Below are 16,945 nucleotides of genomic sequence, written 5' to 3'. Positions count from 1 at the left end.
AGGGGCGTGCTCTTGAGGTTGTGGTCCCGTGGACATAAGAGAGAGAGGGCGCGAGGATCAAATCGAGCGGTGGGTGGGGGGGGGGGGGGGGTCGACAGAGAGTCTGCGGAGAGGCGGCGCCGGAGATGGTCGGCGACCGACCGGAGCAGGGCGGCGGCGGCATCGCAGAGAAAACAGAGCCGCGTGCGGGTGGCCTTTTTTTTTTTTGAGGGAAACGTGCGGGTGGCCGAGCGTGAGAGAAGGAGAGAGTGGGGTGTTGGGCTAATTTTGCTATTTGGGCCGGCCCAATAGGTCCAACCGGAGTGGGACAGCCTCATTCTCTCTCCACCCCTCTTCTCGCACGCACCTCTCGCGATCCTCTTCTCCACTGCGCCGCCGCCGCCGCCGCCAGCTGTCGCCCCGGCTGGTACCTGCCGCATCCGCCGCCACCGTCGACCGGTGGAACTCCGGAGTCTCTCCTCTGCTACTTTCTCCGCCGCCACGATGTACGCCCGTGCCCGCACGCGTTGCTACGTGAAACCCTAGCTTAGCAGCTTGGGCTCGCCGGCGCTGTTCTGGACGCCTCCCGCTGATACCGGCGCGGGCATGGGACCACCGGCGCTGCTCAGTGACATCGCCATGGACCCCTCTGCTAGATCCAAGCCTCCGCGCCACCCTACATCACCCAAGCGCGCGTGCCCGCGAAACCCTAGCCGTGGAGCTCGGGCTCGCGACATGGTGCCCGCGCCTGCGCCCCCACTGCTCCCCCTCGTCAACCACGAGCTTCCCTGCTTTCCTATGCTCCTGCTACCCCGACGTCGACGACTACCACATGTTGTTGTCGCCTGGTTGGCCGGGGCCTCCCCACCATGGTGCGGTGGTAGGCTGCGGTTGCCCTCTCCTTTTGTTCAGCGACCTCGATGGCTTCACCACGGCCACAACTACCACTATGAGCTATTTCTTCTCCCTTCTATATTGAGCCTGCAGCATAAACTCTATATTTTGAACTGACTATACACTAATACACATCTCTATACATTAGGGCTGACTTACCAAGTGCAGATGTAATATTGTAGTTGTAGTAGTACATAGGGCGGGGATTCTGATTATTTGCCTAATTGTCACATTGGTGCTTTGTATCGAGATCAGTTCACATATGTGTTGTGCATAGCACACTTCAAGCGTGCAACTGTCTCTAACTGGTCCTACTCTAGGTTTCATACACATTATCTGATATAGTTGGATTTGATGCTGAGACGTCCTGGAGTCCTTGTATTCTGTAGCATGCTGGGGGAGACACAGAATCAGTAGAAAAAACCTACACTGTCTGCTTGCTAAATTACAATGGATAGAGAACCACACGTGCATAAGTTGATAGGTCTACTTTTGTTCAGACTATCCAAATAACTATCTAGCCGTTGTCCTAGAACTGATATGCATCCATTTTTAGTCAGGTGGTCCCCCTTTCCCTGCTTCCCTATGTTCCTGCTACCCTGACATCGATGACTGCCTGTTGTTGTTGCCTGGGTGATCGGGGCCTCCCCACCGTGGTGTGGTGGTAGGCTGTGGCTTCCCTCTCCTCTTCTTCAGGAATCTCACTGCTCATGTGCAACCATACATAGAAGCTCATTGCTAGTACTAATCTTGTTACAAGTAGCAGTTGTTAGTATATTGGCATGCACCTAAGTGGTCATGATGTCTCTACCTCCAGCAAGAAGTAAGATGTATGATGTAATTTGGATAGTAGTAGCAGCTAGCACTTACTCAGCTAGCTGTACATGAGCTGCATGTTAGTGACTTGCCAAAGTCAATTTCGCTAGTCACGTGAGTTGTTTGAGTGAGCTGTAAACTACCGCAGCTTGCATAAGAGGACCTTATCTCCTTGTAGAAGAAAGCTGATTGTAGTGTATGTGAAGATTGCATTAAGGTTCATACTAGCTCCTGTGCCGTGTACATGGGAAACCAGAGGGGATTCTGGTGAGAGCTGGTAGCCAGCTCTAACATTCATAATATGATATTGACATCAGCTACTAGACTTTACTGAGAAAAATATTCGGTGAGTAATCTTATGTCCAAAATTGACAACGCTTTCTTTGCCAGTGCGTTACAATTTTTGATATAATTTCTAATGCTTATGCAATTTCCATACCCTCTCTTCCTTTTCTGATCAGTTAATCTAGATTTGTGCATTATATTACATGTTCTGCTATTACAGAGTATGTCATCTAACTGGTAAAATTTTACTTGCATACTTTTATCTATTTAGAAAAAATATCACTCTTGCTATCAGTAATTATTTCCATTAATTGACCCAAATTTAACGAATTGTATTGCAGGCACTGCAATCGATTGTCGTCCCCAATCGTCATTGAGGGAAAAGCTTGCTGGGATCTGTACATTGATGGACTTGTCTTGTTCTGATGGTAATTTGCTTGATGCACTAGCTGCTGCGATAAAGGTAATATGTGGTTTCTATTGCTTCAACAGATGCATCCCTTGTAATTTGAAGTTATCTCTCTTGATGCAAGTGTTGGTGATGCATATTAACTTGACCTCAGCATATATTTTGGTTAAGAAGTGTCATCAATTTTCTTATAGTCCATTGTAGTGGTTGTTCAAATTAAGAAGGTCCTATTTGCCATTGCTGAGAAATACATAAAATGAACTAATGGAAGACAATACCTCCCCAGTCCTCTTAAAATAAAAATAAGAATGAAAACTTTGTTCATATATATGCTTCTGTGTTCTGGATCGTATGCTAGCTGGCAGAGCTTGTTGAGGTTGTCACTTAGCTAGGTTGGCTTGTGTAGAATTAACATGCGATTGGGGATAGTACTTCAGATATTGGTTGTTTTTAACTGAATTGGGGATTAGTGATACTTTGTATGATCATTTCAAGTAGATGTCCCAATGTAAAGCGCACTGATTTCATATTATCCATCTAAACAACATCCTGCTTCTTTATTATCGTCTATGAACTGCTTCAAATGTGATCTTTAATAGTAGTTCCGATGGATCCGAATTTTCTCAATTCTATGTTCGATGTTTACTGCAGGAACCTACTTTAGTATTTTTCTCAGGGTACATGCATTAGTTTTCCATAAAAGGCTGGATTACTAGAAGCAATTAAATGAGCGCTGGATAAACAAAAATGAGATTTTGCTACCCCTTGTACATTGCTGGCCATGGACGCATGTATTCTTTCACTGAGCCTGTAGGTATATTTCCCAACTCAGATATAGCCCTTTTGAGAGAATGTATGTGTGAACATGGCAGTCATACCTGATTTACGGTTTATTAACTCATTTCTATATGTTTCTTCCATTTTGTATTCCAACATCAAGTAAGGTAGCTTCATCCTAGAATATCATTTTTGAAAATACTAACGCAATTCTGATTTCTGTAGAGTATTACTTAAACGACTACAAATGCTTTCTTTTAGTGGTGGTCTGGCGGATAATTTTTTATTTACATGTGAGTATGAGCATCCTTATGATCTTGATACTTTCTAAGAGATTAATAGCTTAGGCCCATTTTATGAACCTTCTATTGAAACTGGGATGTTATGCATTTGAGTTCAAGATGTTACTGTGATGTGATTCAGAGATATCGTTGTATATTACTATATCTGTCATACTCTATATATTCCTTCAACATATCAGAGTGAATGGCATTTTGTTGATATATCTCCGTCTTGCACCTTAATTCTTGTAGACTGGATAGAAGGTCAAATGCAAGAATTTCGCAACAAACTGGATAGAAAACAAATCACTATGTGAGTGTGTTCTACCTTTCTTTATCTGGTATCTTATATTTCACATCACTTAAGTAATCAGTAAGCTCATATATCGGATACAACAAAACTTGAGACAATTCTACTCTTGCCGGCCTTGCTCGTAGTTTTTGAATTAGTGGTCAATAAGTTATTCATGTATCGGTATTTCTACAATCAAATGCCTTTTCTTGCATATACCCCATGGAGGCAGTAACTTTAAGTTGTATGATGTTAGTATAGGTTGCAAGATGTTGATGTCGGAAACATGTATTATGGAGGGTGTCACTAGGAAAGTGAAGGGTCAAATGTTTAAACGGAGAAATGCTTGTCTTGTCAAAATGACTTTATCTACATAGAGGAATGTGTTGTTCTGAAATTGCATTTTATATTCATGCCGCCGTCTCTGCTAGGTGCGTCGATCTCACCTCCTCCGTTCCCTGTGCAGATGCAAGGCGTGCGGGTACGACCTAAAGCTAAGCTCTCTGGTGTTGTACATGGCGGCCGGCGCGACGAGGCGGCGGCGGAGGGTGGTGGTGTTTGAGGCGGACGGTTGCTGTGCTGCAAGTGCGGCGCCCACCTCGACATGCGGGCGCTCTGCCTCTTCTTGCGCCGGACGCGGTTGCTGTGCTGCAAGTGCGGCGCCCACCTCGGGTACGGCTACTACGGGCATGACACCACCGCCGACAGCAAGGCTCCCCGGTAATCCTGCTAATTAACCTGCTAAGAGCCCCTGCTGGTTCCTGTTCGGATGCAATGGTGAATTGTGATGAGGCTGCATGCCATTATTCTTCTACACTCAGCTGAACTTTGAACTTGAGTTTACCTGAACTTGAGTAGGGAAATTTGTTGAATTCTAGAACTATCCTGTGCTAAATCACATCATATTGCAAGTACTGCTATGGAACGGTGGCAATCTGGCCCTTTCATCAATTATAGAACCCAGGTTGTTTGATTGGAACTTGCAGAGAAAGATGTTTGTTTCTTCCTAGACACAAAATGATCTGGAAAGATGCTTGTTTTTTCCTATACTCCAGTCACCCTGTAATATACTTGAATAGAAAAGACACATTTCTGTGAAGAAAAGAGAGGAGGAAATTGGGAAAGCCTGCTAAACCATCTGAATTGGGGAAGGTTCTTCTCATCCCAGCGGTGATATAAAATGTTAACCGTCTATAGATATTAACTTTTATTGTCAGCTGTGATTACTTGCTCCTTTCTTTGTATAGAATATATGTGAAAAATCAAGAACTTAACCTCAGGTTTCAGATAGATAATAATTGGACCTTATAACGGTATCATCTTGTTGATTTATTACCCCCATGCACTTCTGTCCGCACCTGCTGTAGCAGATGCTACCAATTCAGTATCTTCATGTAGATGCACTTATTCAGAGAGCTCATCGTTATGTTATACTGCACTGAATGAACAAGATACTACACACCCATAGAAACTTAAGAAAAGCAAAGCATTCACTAGAGAATCAATCAATGAGCTTGCACAAGTTCCCTATTTATGTGGAACTATCACTCATGAGGTGATTACTAAAGGTAGATAAGCGCTCAATGAATTCCCTATTTATGTGAGCAGCCATTGCTCTATGAAAATCCGTTGTACTGCAATTTGTAACCTCTTGGTTGGGTTTAATGAACATAGACCTCTGGATTCTGTATTCTGTGAAATTCTTGATAATTTAGAACCTCTGACAGGAGTTTTGTCCACCTAGTTTAAGGAACATAAGCATATTGGATGTCGCATCGAATCTTATTTTGCACCTTGAAGCTATTATCAGTCCCTTTGTCTGAGTTATTGTTAACCTGAGCTATTGCATCAGTTTTGGTTCATCTCGCAGAAAAATCAACTTTATTTGCAACAAATCTCTTCTCCTTCGAAGACTTACCATGCCAATTAATCATGATCTTGTTGTATTTTTGTCTTGGGATCTAACCATGAAGTTCGCCAAGGAGTACCAGAAGCATATGACCGGCATGGAGGAAGATCTTCCTGCTCTGGGGCTGGAGCGCCTCAAAGAAATGATCAAGAAATGCCAGGCTACGCCCTGTTCCCCGCAGGGCCTCGGCGACGAGAGAGACGTCGCCGTCCCAGGAGGTAGCCAGTGCTCCGGGGCTAGCCATTGCTATGGTAAATAGTCCTGTTAACTTGTTCTTTGTTCGTCTCTTGAGGGTCGGGATTCTGTCGTCGCTTAGGTGTTGGCACAAGGAGCAGTCAAGAACTTGGTTGAACATTTTCCCCTTATGCTGTTGTTCCTTCAAAAAATTTGGTCTCAATTTCATCCTGTAGTTATGCTAGCAAAAGTTAACTGCTCGACTGCGGACTTCCTGCTGGCATCAGATTTAGCCAACTCATGCTCAAACTATGCCTGGTTGCTTCCTTTCTGGTTGACTGATTCTTACGGGGGATTTTTTTTTGTTTGCTGCAGGAACTGGTTCCAGAAGATTGACAAGATCAAGGACTCTAACAGGCAGTCCAAGCAGCTGGAGGAGCTCACTGGGAAGATGAGGGAGTGCAAGCGGTAGGTCTGGCTGAAACCTGCCTTCTGCTTTGATAATGCACCATCGTTGTTCCTATTTCAACATGTCTTTCTCAGATCTCTGCATGTGGCATGATGAATTTTTGGTTACCTCTTTACATGGAGAATGTAACACTGCTGAGTTCTCATACGATGTCTTAAATCTGTGCGACTTCTTGCAGCTTAATCGCAGACCTCGCAGGTGTTGGTGACGCCCTTGCCAGGCCTCGGCCGCGGCCGTTCATTCAGGAACACCACGCACGCTCTGTTGAGTGGAGGCCGGTGGGCGAGGCAGAGCGGGCAGCAAGGGAGCTGCTAGATGCAGGGGCCGGCCGCCCGGCCGGCGGGGGAGCTCGCCTCTGCTCCATGGAGGCCCCGCCTCCTCTGCTTCTGGTTCTGGAGGCCCCGCCTCCTCTGGTCCTGGAGCGGTCGCGGATGGAGAGCGTGCGATTGCAGCTCCGGCGCGGCGCCAGACGGGGACAGAGCTCTGGCGCGGGACGTGGACGTCGGGATCAAGATTGATTTTGATTTGAGGACCACAGCTGAGAAGAATTGAACTCGCGAGGGGGTTTTGACAAAATGATAATTGAGCATAGGCTGAGTCATCTAAATCGGGCTGGAGGGAGTACAACTTTTAGTTGAAAATCTGATATTTAGAATGCTGTGAAGTTACATGTATTACAAATTTTTTATGGTGTGATATATAGACTTCTGGATTATGTATATGTATTACAGGATTGAATACTTTAGAGGCAAAACACTAAGTGCCCTAAAAACCTTTAGAGGCAAATTTCAAATTGCCTCTGAAATTCTTTTGAGGCAAATCTCGAAGTGCCCCTAAAAATCTTTAGAGGTAAATCTCAAAGTGTCCCTAAAAACCTTTAGAGGCAAATCTCAAACTGCCCCTAAAAACCTTTAGAGACAAATCTCAAACTGCCCCTAAAAATCTTTAGAGGCAAATCTCAAACTACCCCTAAAATCCTTTAGAGGTAAAATTCAAACTGACCCTAAAAACCTTTAGAGGCAAAATTTGAACTGCCCCTAAAAACCTTTAGAGGCATTTTTCAAACTGCCCTAAAAATCTTTAGAGGCATTTTTTAAACTGCCCCTAAAACCTTTAGAGGCATTTTCCAAACTGCCCCTAAATGTATTTGGGGCATTTCATTCAAAGTGCCCCTATTTCATTTAGGGACACAAGCATCCGGGGCACTTTTCATAGTGTCCCTAAAAATAATTAGGGGCACTTTGGCTACCTATTGGGGCACTTTTAAATACCCCTAAATATGGACCGTACAGTAGTGGGTAGAGGTCCCCTACATGATGACGCTAGCGTACGTGGCCGATATGCTCCTCGCTGGCAGCGTATACGTCATCGCCATGGCCGTGCTGCCGGGCCATTGGATCGGCGCAAGCGGGTCCATGATCATTGACTCGACCTTTCCATCAGCGACCAATCGAGGAGGCCGCCATCGATGGCAAACCTTGTCGCTAGCCATGGCGAGGCTCCGCCGGCGTGGCTCCTCGAGCAGCCCGACCCTGGCCTCGTCCTACGCCTGAATCGCGGGATTGAGAATAGGGGACTTAATCCAAATTTGAGGCCTCGCGTGTGTACGTGCGTTTGGAATTTGGATACGATCGTTAGCTATTTGATGACGCTCGATGATGAGCCGTACTCGGCATGGTTCATCGGGAGACGTAGACGAAGCGAACCAATGGACGACCACCAAGGGAGAAGTTCTTTTCAGTACGAATCGTGTCCCTCTCGGAGTCCACTCCTTCCTCATATCCTCGTCATGCACATACCGTACGAAGCGATTTTATGCGGGACACGGTTTTCATCTGGTTTATTAATAGAGCTCAGATCGGTTTTTTTTACGGACGAAATTTTGTTTCGGTTTTTTTAACCTACCAACACCACCGATCCGTAACTTATTAGTAGAGATCAGATCGGTTTTTTTACGGGCGAAAATTTGTTTCGTTTTCTTGACCTACCAACACCACCGATCCATAACTTACTATAAGAGATATACATGAAATGATTTAAGAACTTGATTTTCGATCCACTGCTATGTCCACCATATTCTATGTAGGGAAAAGAAATACATTTGTGATCACTAATATACAATTCGTTGGGTGGAGATACTGACACATTGATTGATTCAGTCCGGACTAATGCCGTTTAAACATAAAATACCACCGTAATAAGTCATATACAGTACAATCGAGACACTTTTTTTTTTTTTTTTTTTTTTTTTCGAAATGGGGATATACCCCGGCTTCTGCATCATGACGATGCACACGGCCCTTTATTAAAAAGATCCAAAGTATAAGGTTTACAACTCACGCATCACCGAGGATTGATACAAAAATCAACCATCGAAAGGTACACAAATTATGACTACGCATTAACATAGTCTTCTAGTATGTCGCCAACCAGCCTGGCACAAGATATCCTGAGCAACCATCAGGAGCCGTGTGCAACCAGTAGCCATAGCATCCCGCTGCCCCTCCGGTGAGAGTAGGGCCCAAAGCTGGACCCAATGGGACACCATATGGATAACCTGCAAAAAGTGAAAAGAGGTTTTTTTATTAAAAATGATATCATTTCTGACCCTCCAAATAGACCAACATAAAGCAGAAACCCCTATTCGGATAAAAGCCTTAGATTGTCTATCTACTCCATTTAACCAATTACCAAACATATTGGTAATATTGGTCGGAGGTGGAAGATCAAAAGTAAAATTAACCGTTCGCCATAAAAGTTTAGCTAAAGGACAGTCAATGAAAAGGTGTTGAATGGTCTCCTGTTCCCCACAAAAAACACATTTTGTACACCCATTCCAATTCCGTTTAACTAAATTATCCTTAGTTAACAAAACCTTATTGCTCAAAAACCACATAAAAATCTTAATCTTAAGAGGGATTTTAACCTTCCATAAGTACTTTCGCAAAAAAGGGGTGTGATCGCACATAAGATCCTCATACATTGACTTTACTGTAAATAAACCATTTGATGTCAATTTCCATACAAATCGATCCTCATCTACATTCAAGTTAACCATCATCAATTTCCTACATAATTGTAACCATGCAGTCCATTTGTTACCAGTAAGCGCCCTTCTGAAAGTAATATTCAATGGTGTATGAGCTAACACCTGTGCAACTGTAACATTCTTATGATGTATAATATTATATAAGGACGGATATTGTTGAGCCAACGGAGAATTTCCTAGCCATGTATCTTCCCAAAAGCGGGTGGTCAAACCATTACCCACCTTGAAAAAACCCCTAGAGAAAAACTCTTGTTTAACCTTCATTAATCCTTTCCAAAAGGGGGAATCGGTGGGCTTAACTTGCACCTCCGATAACGTCTTATGTCTTAAGTATTTGTTATGTAGCAATTCTTGCCACACCCCGTCTTCATTAAGAAGTTTAAAGAGCCATTTACTCAATAAACATCTATTCTTGATTTCGAGTACCTCAATACCTAATCCCCCTTGATCTTTAGGTCGACAAATAATATTCCATTTAGTAAGCCGGTATTTTCTCTTGTCTTCATCGGACTGCCAAAAGAAACGAGATCTATAGAAGTCCAGACGCTTCCTTACCCCAACAGGTATTTCTAGGAACGACAACATAAACATCGGTAGGCTAGTCAATACTGAATTAATAAGTACTAACCTATCACCATAGGATAGTAACTTCCCTTTCCAGCATCCTAATTTACTTTCAAACCGTGTTTCTACCGGATACCAATCTGAATTCCTGAGTTTTTTGTAATGGATTGGAATACCCAAGTATCTAAAGGGGAGATGTCCAGCATCACATCCAAAGATCTGTTTATACTGTTTCTCTTCCTCCTTTGCCTTTCCAAAACAAAAAATCTCACTCTTGTGAAAGTTAATTTTAAGCCCCGATAGCTCTTCAAAGAGACATAAAATTAATTTCATATTAACAGCCTTGTTAAGGTCATGTTCCAAAAAAAGGATGGTATCGTCAGCGTACTGAAGTATGGAGAGTCCTCCATCAACTAAATGTGGAATTAACCCTCCGACTTGACCATCTTCTTTTGCTCTTTCAATTAAGATGGCAAGCATGTCCACTACGATATTAAAAAGCATCGGAGATAGGGGGTCCCCTTGCCTTAAACCTTTTTTTGTCTGGAAATAATGACCAATATCATCATTCACCTTAACCCCAACACTACCACCCTGAACAAATTGTTGCACCATTCTCCCCCATTCTGGAGCAAAACCTTTCATTCGCAAAGTTTGTTGTAGGAAAGGCCATTTCACCTTATCATAAGCTTTCTCAAAATCGATTTTGAACAACACCCCATCCAATTTTTTAGTCTGCAATTCATGAATGGTCTCGTGTAGTATCACCACCCCTTCCAAAATATTTCTTCCTGGCATAAACGCCGATTGAGTTGGCTTTATAACTTTAGGGGCAATCCCCGAGATTCGATTTGTACCAACTTTAGTGAAGATCTTAAAACATACATTTAGCAAACAAATAGGTCTATATTGTTGAATTTGGACTACATTTTCTTTTTTAGGTAATAATGTAATAACTCCAAAATTCAGTTTATAAAGTGGCAATTCCCCTTTAGTAAACTGTGAAAATAGAGCCATTAGATCATCCTTTATGACAGCCCAAAAAGTTTGATAAAACTCAGCTGGAAAGCCATCTGGTCCAGGAGCTTTATTCAATTCCATTTGAGAAATGGCCTCAAAAACCTCCTCTACTGTAAAGGGGGCTGTTAAGATGTCATTCTCCAATGGTGAAATTTGCGTAATATCATGAATATCACTTTCAACTAAAGATATATTGGTTGGAGCCGGTGCCCCAAACAATTTCTTATAGAATTCAGTAATATAAACCTTCAAATTATCTTCACCAACAATAGTCCCCTCTTGTTGCTCTAATTGGAAAATTTTCTTTTTCCTATGTTTACCATTAGCTATTAAGTGGAAATATTTTGTATTATTCCCACCTTCTTGAATGTGCTTGACTTTTGCTCTTTGCGCCCATTTAGATTCCTCTTCTCTTCTTAATTTGTTCAAACAAGCAGTTGCTTTTTTTAACTCTTCTCTTTCATTTGAATCCAACATATTCGTTTCCGCTTTTAAATCGAGACACTTGTATTCGTAGTTGGCATGAATATTAGAAATGATAAGATTATATGTTACATGTAACATGTATTCCCACATGCATTTAGGTCTAGTGATCAACATGCGTACTTTTCATAAGTGGGAGATTAGTCGACCGATAAATGGTCTTATAATAAAAAAAACTAATTCTCAGTGCGCAAAGTTTATGGTGTTCAACAATTTTTTGTCAAATAAAAAGTTCATATGATAAATGCAGTAAAAATCTGGTTATTAGTTACAAAACAAAAACGATGGCAAGCTTCACCACAACAGGGCCAGAAGTGATTATGTTGAAAACAAAAACAATGATACAAGGTTGACTTTGTAGATGAAGTTGTGTATGAAATTTGGTCTCTTATATAGTTTACAAGTGCGAAAATTATAAAGATTATATGCACTTGATTAATGTTAAGGCCGAAAGGGCAATAAATTAACAAAAACTTTGAATAAAAAATATTATTTTTAACCAATGTATTGTGCATAAATATTGTAAAAAGTTGATAAATACAGAGTCTAGTATAAATGTTTTTTTAAATCATTTCAAACAAAAACATCATTGCACAAATGGTCAAAATACGCGTGTTTTCTCATGTCACCATGGAGTAAATTTACACATGTGGTGAGTATCCCAACATTTTATTCATACTAGCCAACAACATATATCGAGCATTTTAAATTCGTGAGTACCACAAACACTATATTTATATATGCATGATTAAGAAGTGATTTTTTTTTATCGATTGTTATGTGCACCATTCTCCATGTACGGAAAGATATACATTCCCGATAACTTATATGCACTTTGTTTGATGGGGACACTGTGATTTTTTTTACTTATATACACTTTGTTTGATTGAGACACTGATTTTTATTTTAAAAATATATTCTTTGATTCAGTGTGGACCAATCCCATTTAAACATACAATACCGCAGTAATTAGTCATATAGTACAGTCGAAAAACGTATATTCATAGTTGGCATGGATATTGCTCATTATATAAAAATTATGGTAAAATATCGACTAGTGACTAAAAATATGCATACACAATATTGTTTGCTGCTGATATTGATGACATTTGACTTTTATACATTGAGAAAAGTATATATTCCTTATTGCTATATCAAATTAGGTCTAGTGATCGGCACTTGTACTTTTTGTAAGAGTGCGATTAATCGGCTAGAAGATGGCCATACAACGTAAAAATTATTGTTCCTTGTTCAAAGCCGATGGTCTTCAACAAACTTCTTTTTGTTAGTATGGCATTCTCTTTGGATTACTATAACAACTGTTTTGTCGATCCAATCAAGTTGAACATATATATATTTCTGACTTATCATTCCGTATTCAACTGAAAAAGATAGTATATTATTCCCTACGTTTATAATTACCCCTCGTTCTGTGTTTAGTCAAGGTAAAATTTTACAAAGGTTGACCAAAGAGATACACATTTTATCATTTTCTTCACCCACTAACGTTTTGGTACGATAGCATGGAAGGTGACTTTGCTACTTCTGATGGTGTAGGCTCTCCTTATGTGTTTCAGAATAATGCTTGAGCTCCATTGAGGAAGAGTAAGTAACATCTATTTATTTTGGGAGATTATGGGAAGCCAGTGTAGTCTAAAGGTGAAATCACTATGCACAAGATTTTCATCATGTTGTCAATCAGGAGTTGTATTTTCAAGCAAAAGCATAAACTGTGCATTTCCCGTATCTTCTTCAACTTCTAGGTAGGGAGGTGACCAGCAGACTTTTTCATCTAGGTTGTGCTGATTTTCACTTTGTGATTTTTATTTTTTATTTTCATCCAATGCTGACCATTCCAATTATCCGGAGCTTGAAATTGGGTCAAATAGTTTTCTTTGTCAAGTATTTACTCAACTTTTTTTGTCTTATTTCAGAAGTGAAGTTCGTGCTTTCTACCAGTGGGGTTCAATTTTTCTGACACAAATACTCCCTACGTTCATAAAAGGGTGTCTCAATCTCTATCTCTACTACTTAAAAAGACTAAAGTGGTTCCTTATTCTGCCATCCACGATACGTTTGGTCGTCCAACATACCTACGTCCATCGATCGCTAAACGCAAACATCCTTCGTCGTTTGCCCTCACGCGTGCGCTGACAGGTGGGCCAAGCCAGCAGGAAACCTCCTCGTCATGCTCCAATCCCAACCCCAATCCCTGGATCCGATCTCACAATACCTGGGGCAGGCGGAGGCCGCCGCCGTTGTGCTCCTCCTGCCGCTCACCCCGACCACCACTGCGGCAACGATGACGACAAGGATGGAGACAAGGCGGCAGCGCCGTCTCCAGTGCAATCCGGAGCGCGCCGTCCACGCCGCCGAACCGGCTATCCTGTGAACCTCTCGGTCCACATCATTCATGCTTGGCTTCCCACCATTGATCGACTTCGCCTTTCCCGTCCCGATGCAGCGACCGCCCGCCCGCGTGCCCTGGACCTTCCGCCGGCTCCCGGATCCATCTGCCTCTTGCAGCCGTCGCCAGCCCCCTTCTACCTCGAGGTATGAGTGGGTCTCGCCTCTAATCGCTAGATCCGCCTGAGGGTCTGGGACTAGCTACGACAAAGAAAAAACACTGCGCGAGGAGGATTTGATTCCCAGATGCGTGACTTGCTTAGGCAATCAGCGGGCTATGCAATTTTTTTCTGGCAGCAGCGAGGTGCTGATTCGTTTGGGCGAACAGAAAACTGCTCGACAAAGAAAGCATAGCGGGCAGGATTTCTATTCATGCGGTGGGGAAACAGATGATGTGATGCTGGTTTCTGAAATGATAGCATCCACTTAGCAGTTAGGCAGTACCATATTGGCCACCCTTTGATTTAACTAACTTCACGTTATGGACACAAAATATGCTTGGTGTATGTGGACTCGATCCACTGTTTTTTTTTTCATTCCTCTGCATTTGTCATCATTTTCTTTGTACTGCTTTGTTCATTACTCTGCATTTGTGTTCATTTTTTTTTAGAACATGGACTGCTGAATGCTGATACATTGATAATAACCACATTTTGTAATAAGATACCTTTTATTAGAAAGTTTTCAGTGAATTTTCAGAGAAACCTGGATTTTCAAAATATCATACAATTTTATGTCATGTGTACGAACTATTCAGCGAACTAAGAGGGATTAATTTTGGCTTTTTGAACAGATTTAAATTAAATACTACTAAAGATAGGTCTAGGCCAAACGAGGCAGCAGAGTCCGTTTCTGGTGAGAAACGGGGTGGAGACGATGCAGGAGAGGGCAAGAGATAGAGCGAGAGTGGAGTCGTCGGAGCTGCCGATGTGGGGTAAAACGGAGATCACCGGCGGGGATTTCTCGAGGCTGCACCACCGAATCAAAATCCTAGGCGCCGTGAATGTGGCCAGGTTTGATTGGCTAACTAAGGAGTGCTGGGAAGGTGGGGAAGATGCACGTGTCGCGACGGTGCATCGGAAATTGGCGAAGGCTCGTCTCGGCAAACAAGAAGCTATGGATACATGCGCGTCTAGCCGCAAGCCATCTTCATTGTTGTTCATGGAGTCCAACAGTATTCTACACACGAATGACATCCATTGAGGAGATCTCTTAAATAGCATCGGATGCCACACAAGCCTGATGGCTAATGTTTCCGCTCCGTTGACGACCCCCACCGACGCCTCCAATGACATAAGATTTGTTCTCCCTGGTCAGTACCTGTATCCTCCTTTGGTAATCATCTATTTCCAGTTCTTTATGCATGCTCCGATGACATAAGTTTGCTGACCGCATTCTAGATTTATGTGATGATTTGCTTGTGTCAGGTGCAAAATCAGACAGATTCTCTATGGACAAGAATCTGGGAAAAAAAAGGATCCCTCCCCTACTGAATTATGTATGTTAAGATCAACACGGAAAATTTCTATTTCTATAAATATCTTTAGTCTATGCATTTGCAGCGATAGCCTTCGAATTTACAATCATGTTGCTGATTTATTTCGGAAAATGGCAGGTCTCATATCAACTCTCCTGCTGATATTCTTTTTGGTCTAAGATTATATATAGGTTCAGATTATATTATTCTGCAGTGTTGTTGCCGAATGCTCCAGCTTTTATGATTGTCTTTCCATAATTTAGCAGCATCTGCTATTAACGGTGTGACTTATTCCTTTCCAAGAAGTTATGATTTATTCCATTCAGCATTACCTTTATCTAGAATTTCTATTCCATAAATCATAAACAAAAGAATCTATGATGTGTACTGGCAAGAGGGAGGAACTAATGAAAAAAATTAGTTTCCAGAAAGCAGTTTATGAGGGACTTGTAGTTCAGTTTTACGGCGTTGATGGCAACTTCTCTATACCTAAATACTGAACGTTCAACTACTTTTTTGCGCCTCCTGTTGTCTTTCGCCGTTTGCATCACTTACTCCAGGTTGTTGTGGTGTTGATGGGGTGTGTGTTGTGGGTAAAATTCAACAATGTTGTTCCTAGGCTAGAATGTTAAACAACAAGGTGTATTCCTCTTAAGAACAAAGCTATTGAGGGGTTATCTTTCAGATTAAGCATTAGATACTTGGTGTGTCTCTAATTCATAAGTAATTTAAATAATTCCACTTGCAGCCATGTTCGGATTGGTTACCTCTTTCGAGTTGTTCTTGCTTCTTGTTTTATTATATATGTCAAATGCAAAAGATTGATAATTTCCTCTATTTTTTAAGCCCGATTTAAGGTGTTGTTATACCATACATAGGTAATGGACTATTAAAGTGTAGTTCCCATCAGACTGATTTGTTTATTACTAATTCATATGTCTATTTGACTTTTAATCCCCAAATTGGTGCATACCGCAAATGGGTTGGTGTTTCGAGTAGTTCTATCTTGGTGTGAGAAATGGTGGACAGAGAGATTCTTAATCTGAATATAGTTGGTCTTTCGATTTGTTTTTCTATGCTTAAGCCTGGCCCTTTTATTCTATAGCCGAGGAGGTCCTTTTGATTGTAATGGTCCAAGGTAGCTCCATTTAGTCTTGCTTGGGCAGCAAATGCCTAACTCATAGTTGGGTATTGTACTATTGCTCTTCTGCATCCTCTTTTTATTATTTGCATTTGACACTAAAGCGAAAAGTAATAGCTATTTCCTTAGGTTAGGCAAGAAAATTGTTGGCTAAATGATAATGGAGCCAATAAACTAATGTATTTGTTCTTCATTTTGAGCTTTGGGCAATTTGCTTTGGCCACTAAATCTCTGCTTGCTGGAATAGATAGATTGCTATTTTGGTGTCTTGTGAAGGACACATCTAGGGGTTTGTATTGTAACCTTATGTCAATCCTCAATCGATATTTGGATAATTATATGTCAATGGTTACTCGCTTCGCTGGAAAAACGGTTAAATGAAGGGTATTAATATGTATAGGTACACCTCATTATTAATATCTAGGATAATGACACTATGTTCAAAAATAACTGGAACTATCATAAGTGTCATCGCTCATGAGTCCTCGCCTATTGGTTACATATGGCCTTCGGTTGGAGA

General features: G+C 41.8%; 1 protein-coding gene and 1 long non-coding RNA gene across 15 annotated transcripts; both read left to right on the top strand.

Moving 5' to 3' along the window:
• The first annotated feature begins 290 nt into the window (after window positions 1–290).
• LOC127293434 (uncharacterized) lies at window positions 291–7,006 on the top strand. 14 transcript variants are annotated; one of them, XR_007845829.2, is made up of 8 exons: window positions 292–2,437; window positions 3,035–3,193; window positions 3,386–3,453; window positions 3,694–3,754; window positions 4,200–4,453; window positions 5,707–5,893; window positions 6,192–6,284; window positions 6,464–7,006. XR_007845829.2 is itself a non-coding variant. In XM_071818714.1 (8 exons), the coding sequence occupies exons 7-8, from the start codon at window positions 6,268–6,270 to the stop codon at window positions 6,801–6,803; spliced, it is 357 nt and encodes a 118-aa protein (XP_071674815.1). In that variant the 5' UTR covers window positions 295–2,437; window positions 3,035–3,197; window positions 3,386–3,453; window positions 3,694–3,754; window positions 4,200–4,453; window positions 5,707–5,893; window positions 6,192–6,267; the 3' UTR covers window positions 6,804–7,006. The 14 variants fall into 14 exon arrangements, 3 of the variants coding, with proteins under 3 accessions (XP_071674814.1, XP_071674815.1, XP_051179019.1); XR_007845832.2 differs by having other exon boundaries at window positions 3,035–3,197; window positions 5,725–5,893; XM_071818714.1 differs by having other exon boundaries at window positions 295–2,437; window positions 3,035–3,197.
• Window positions 7,007–13,560: 6,554 nt separating this feature from the next.
• On the top strand, window positions 13,561–15,343 carry LOC127293433 (uncharacterized). The gene is made up of 3 exons (XR_007845827.2): window positions 13,561–13,954; window positions 14,601–15,119; window positions 15,235–15,343. It is a non-coding gene; the product is annotated as an uncharacterized lncRNA (long non-coding RNA).
• Window positions 15,344–16,945: the final 1,602 nt, after the last annotated feature.

Source organism: Lolium perenne, chromosome 4, assembly GCF_019359855.2.
Source record: "Lolium perenne isolate Kyuss_39 chromosome 4, Kyuss_2.0, whole genome shotgun sequence".
Classification (NCBI taxonomy): domain Eukaryota; kingdom Viridiplantae; phylum Streptophyta; class Magnoliopsida; order Poales; family Poaceae; genus Lolium; species Lolium perenne.
The sequence above is the reverse complement of the archived record's forward strand: the minus strand, read 5'-3'. Positions and strand labels throughout refer to the sequence as shown.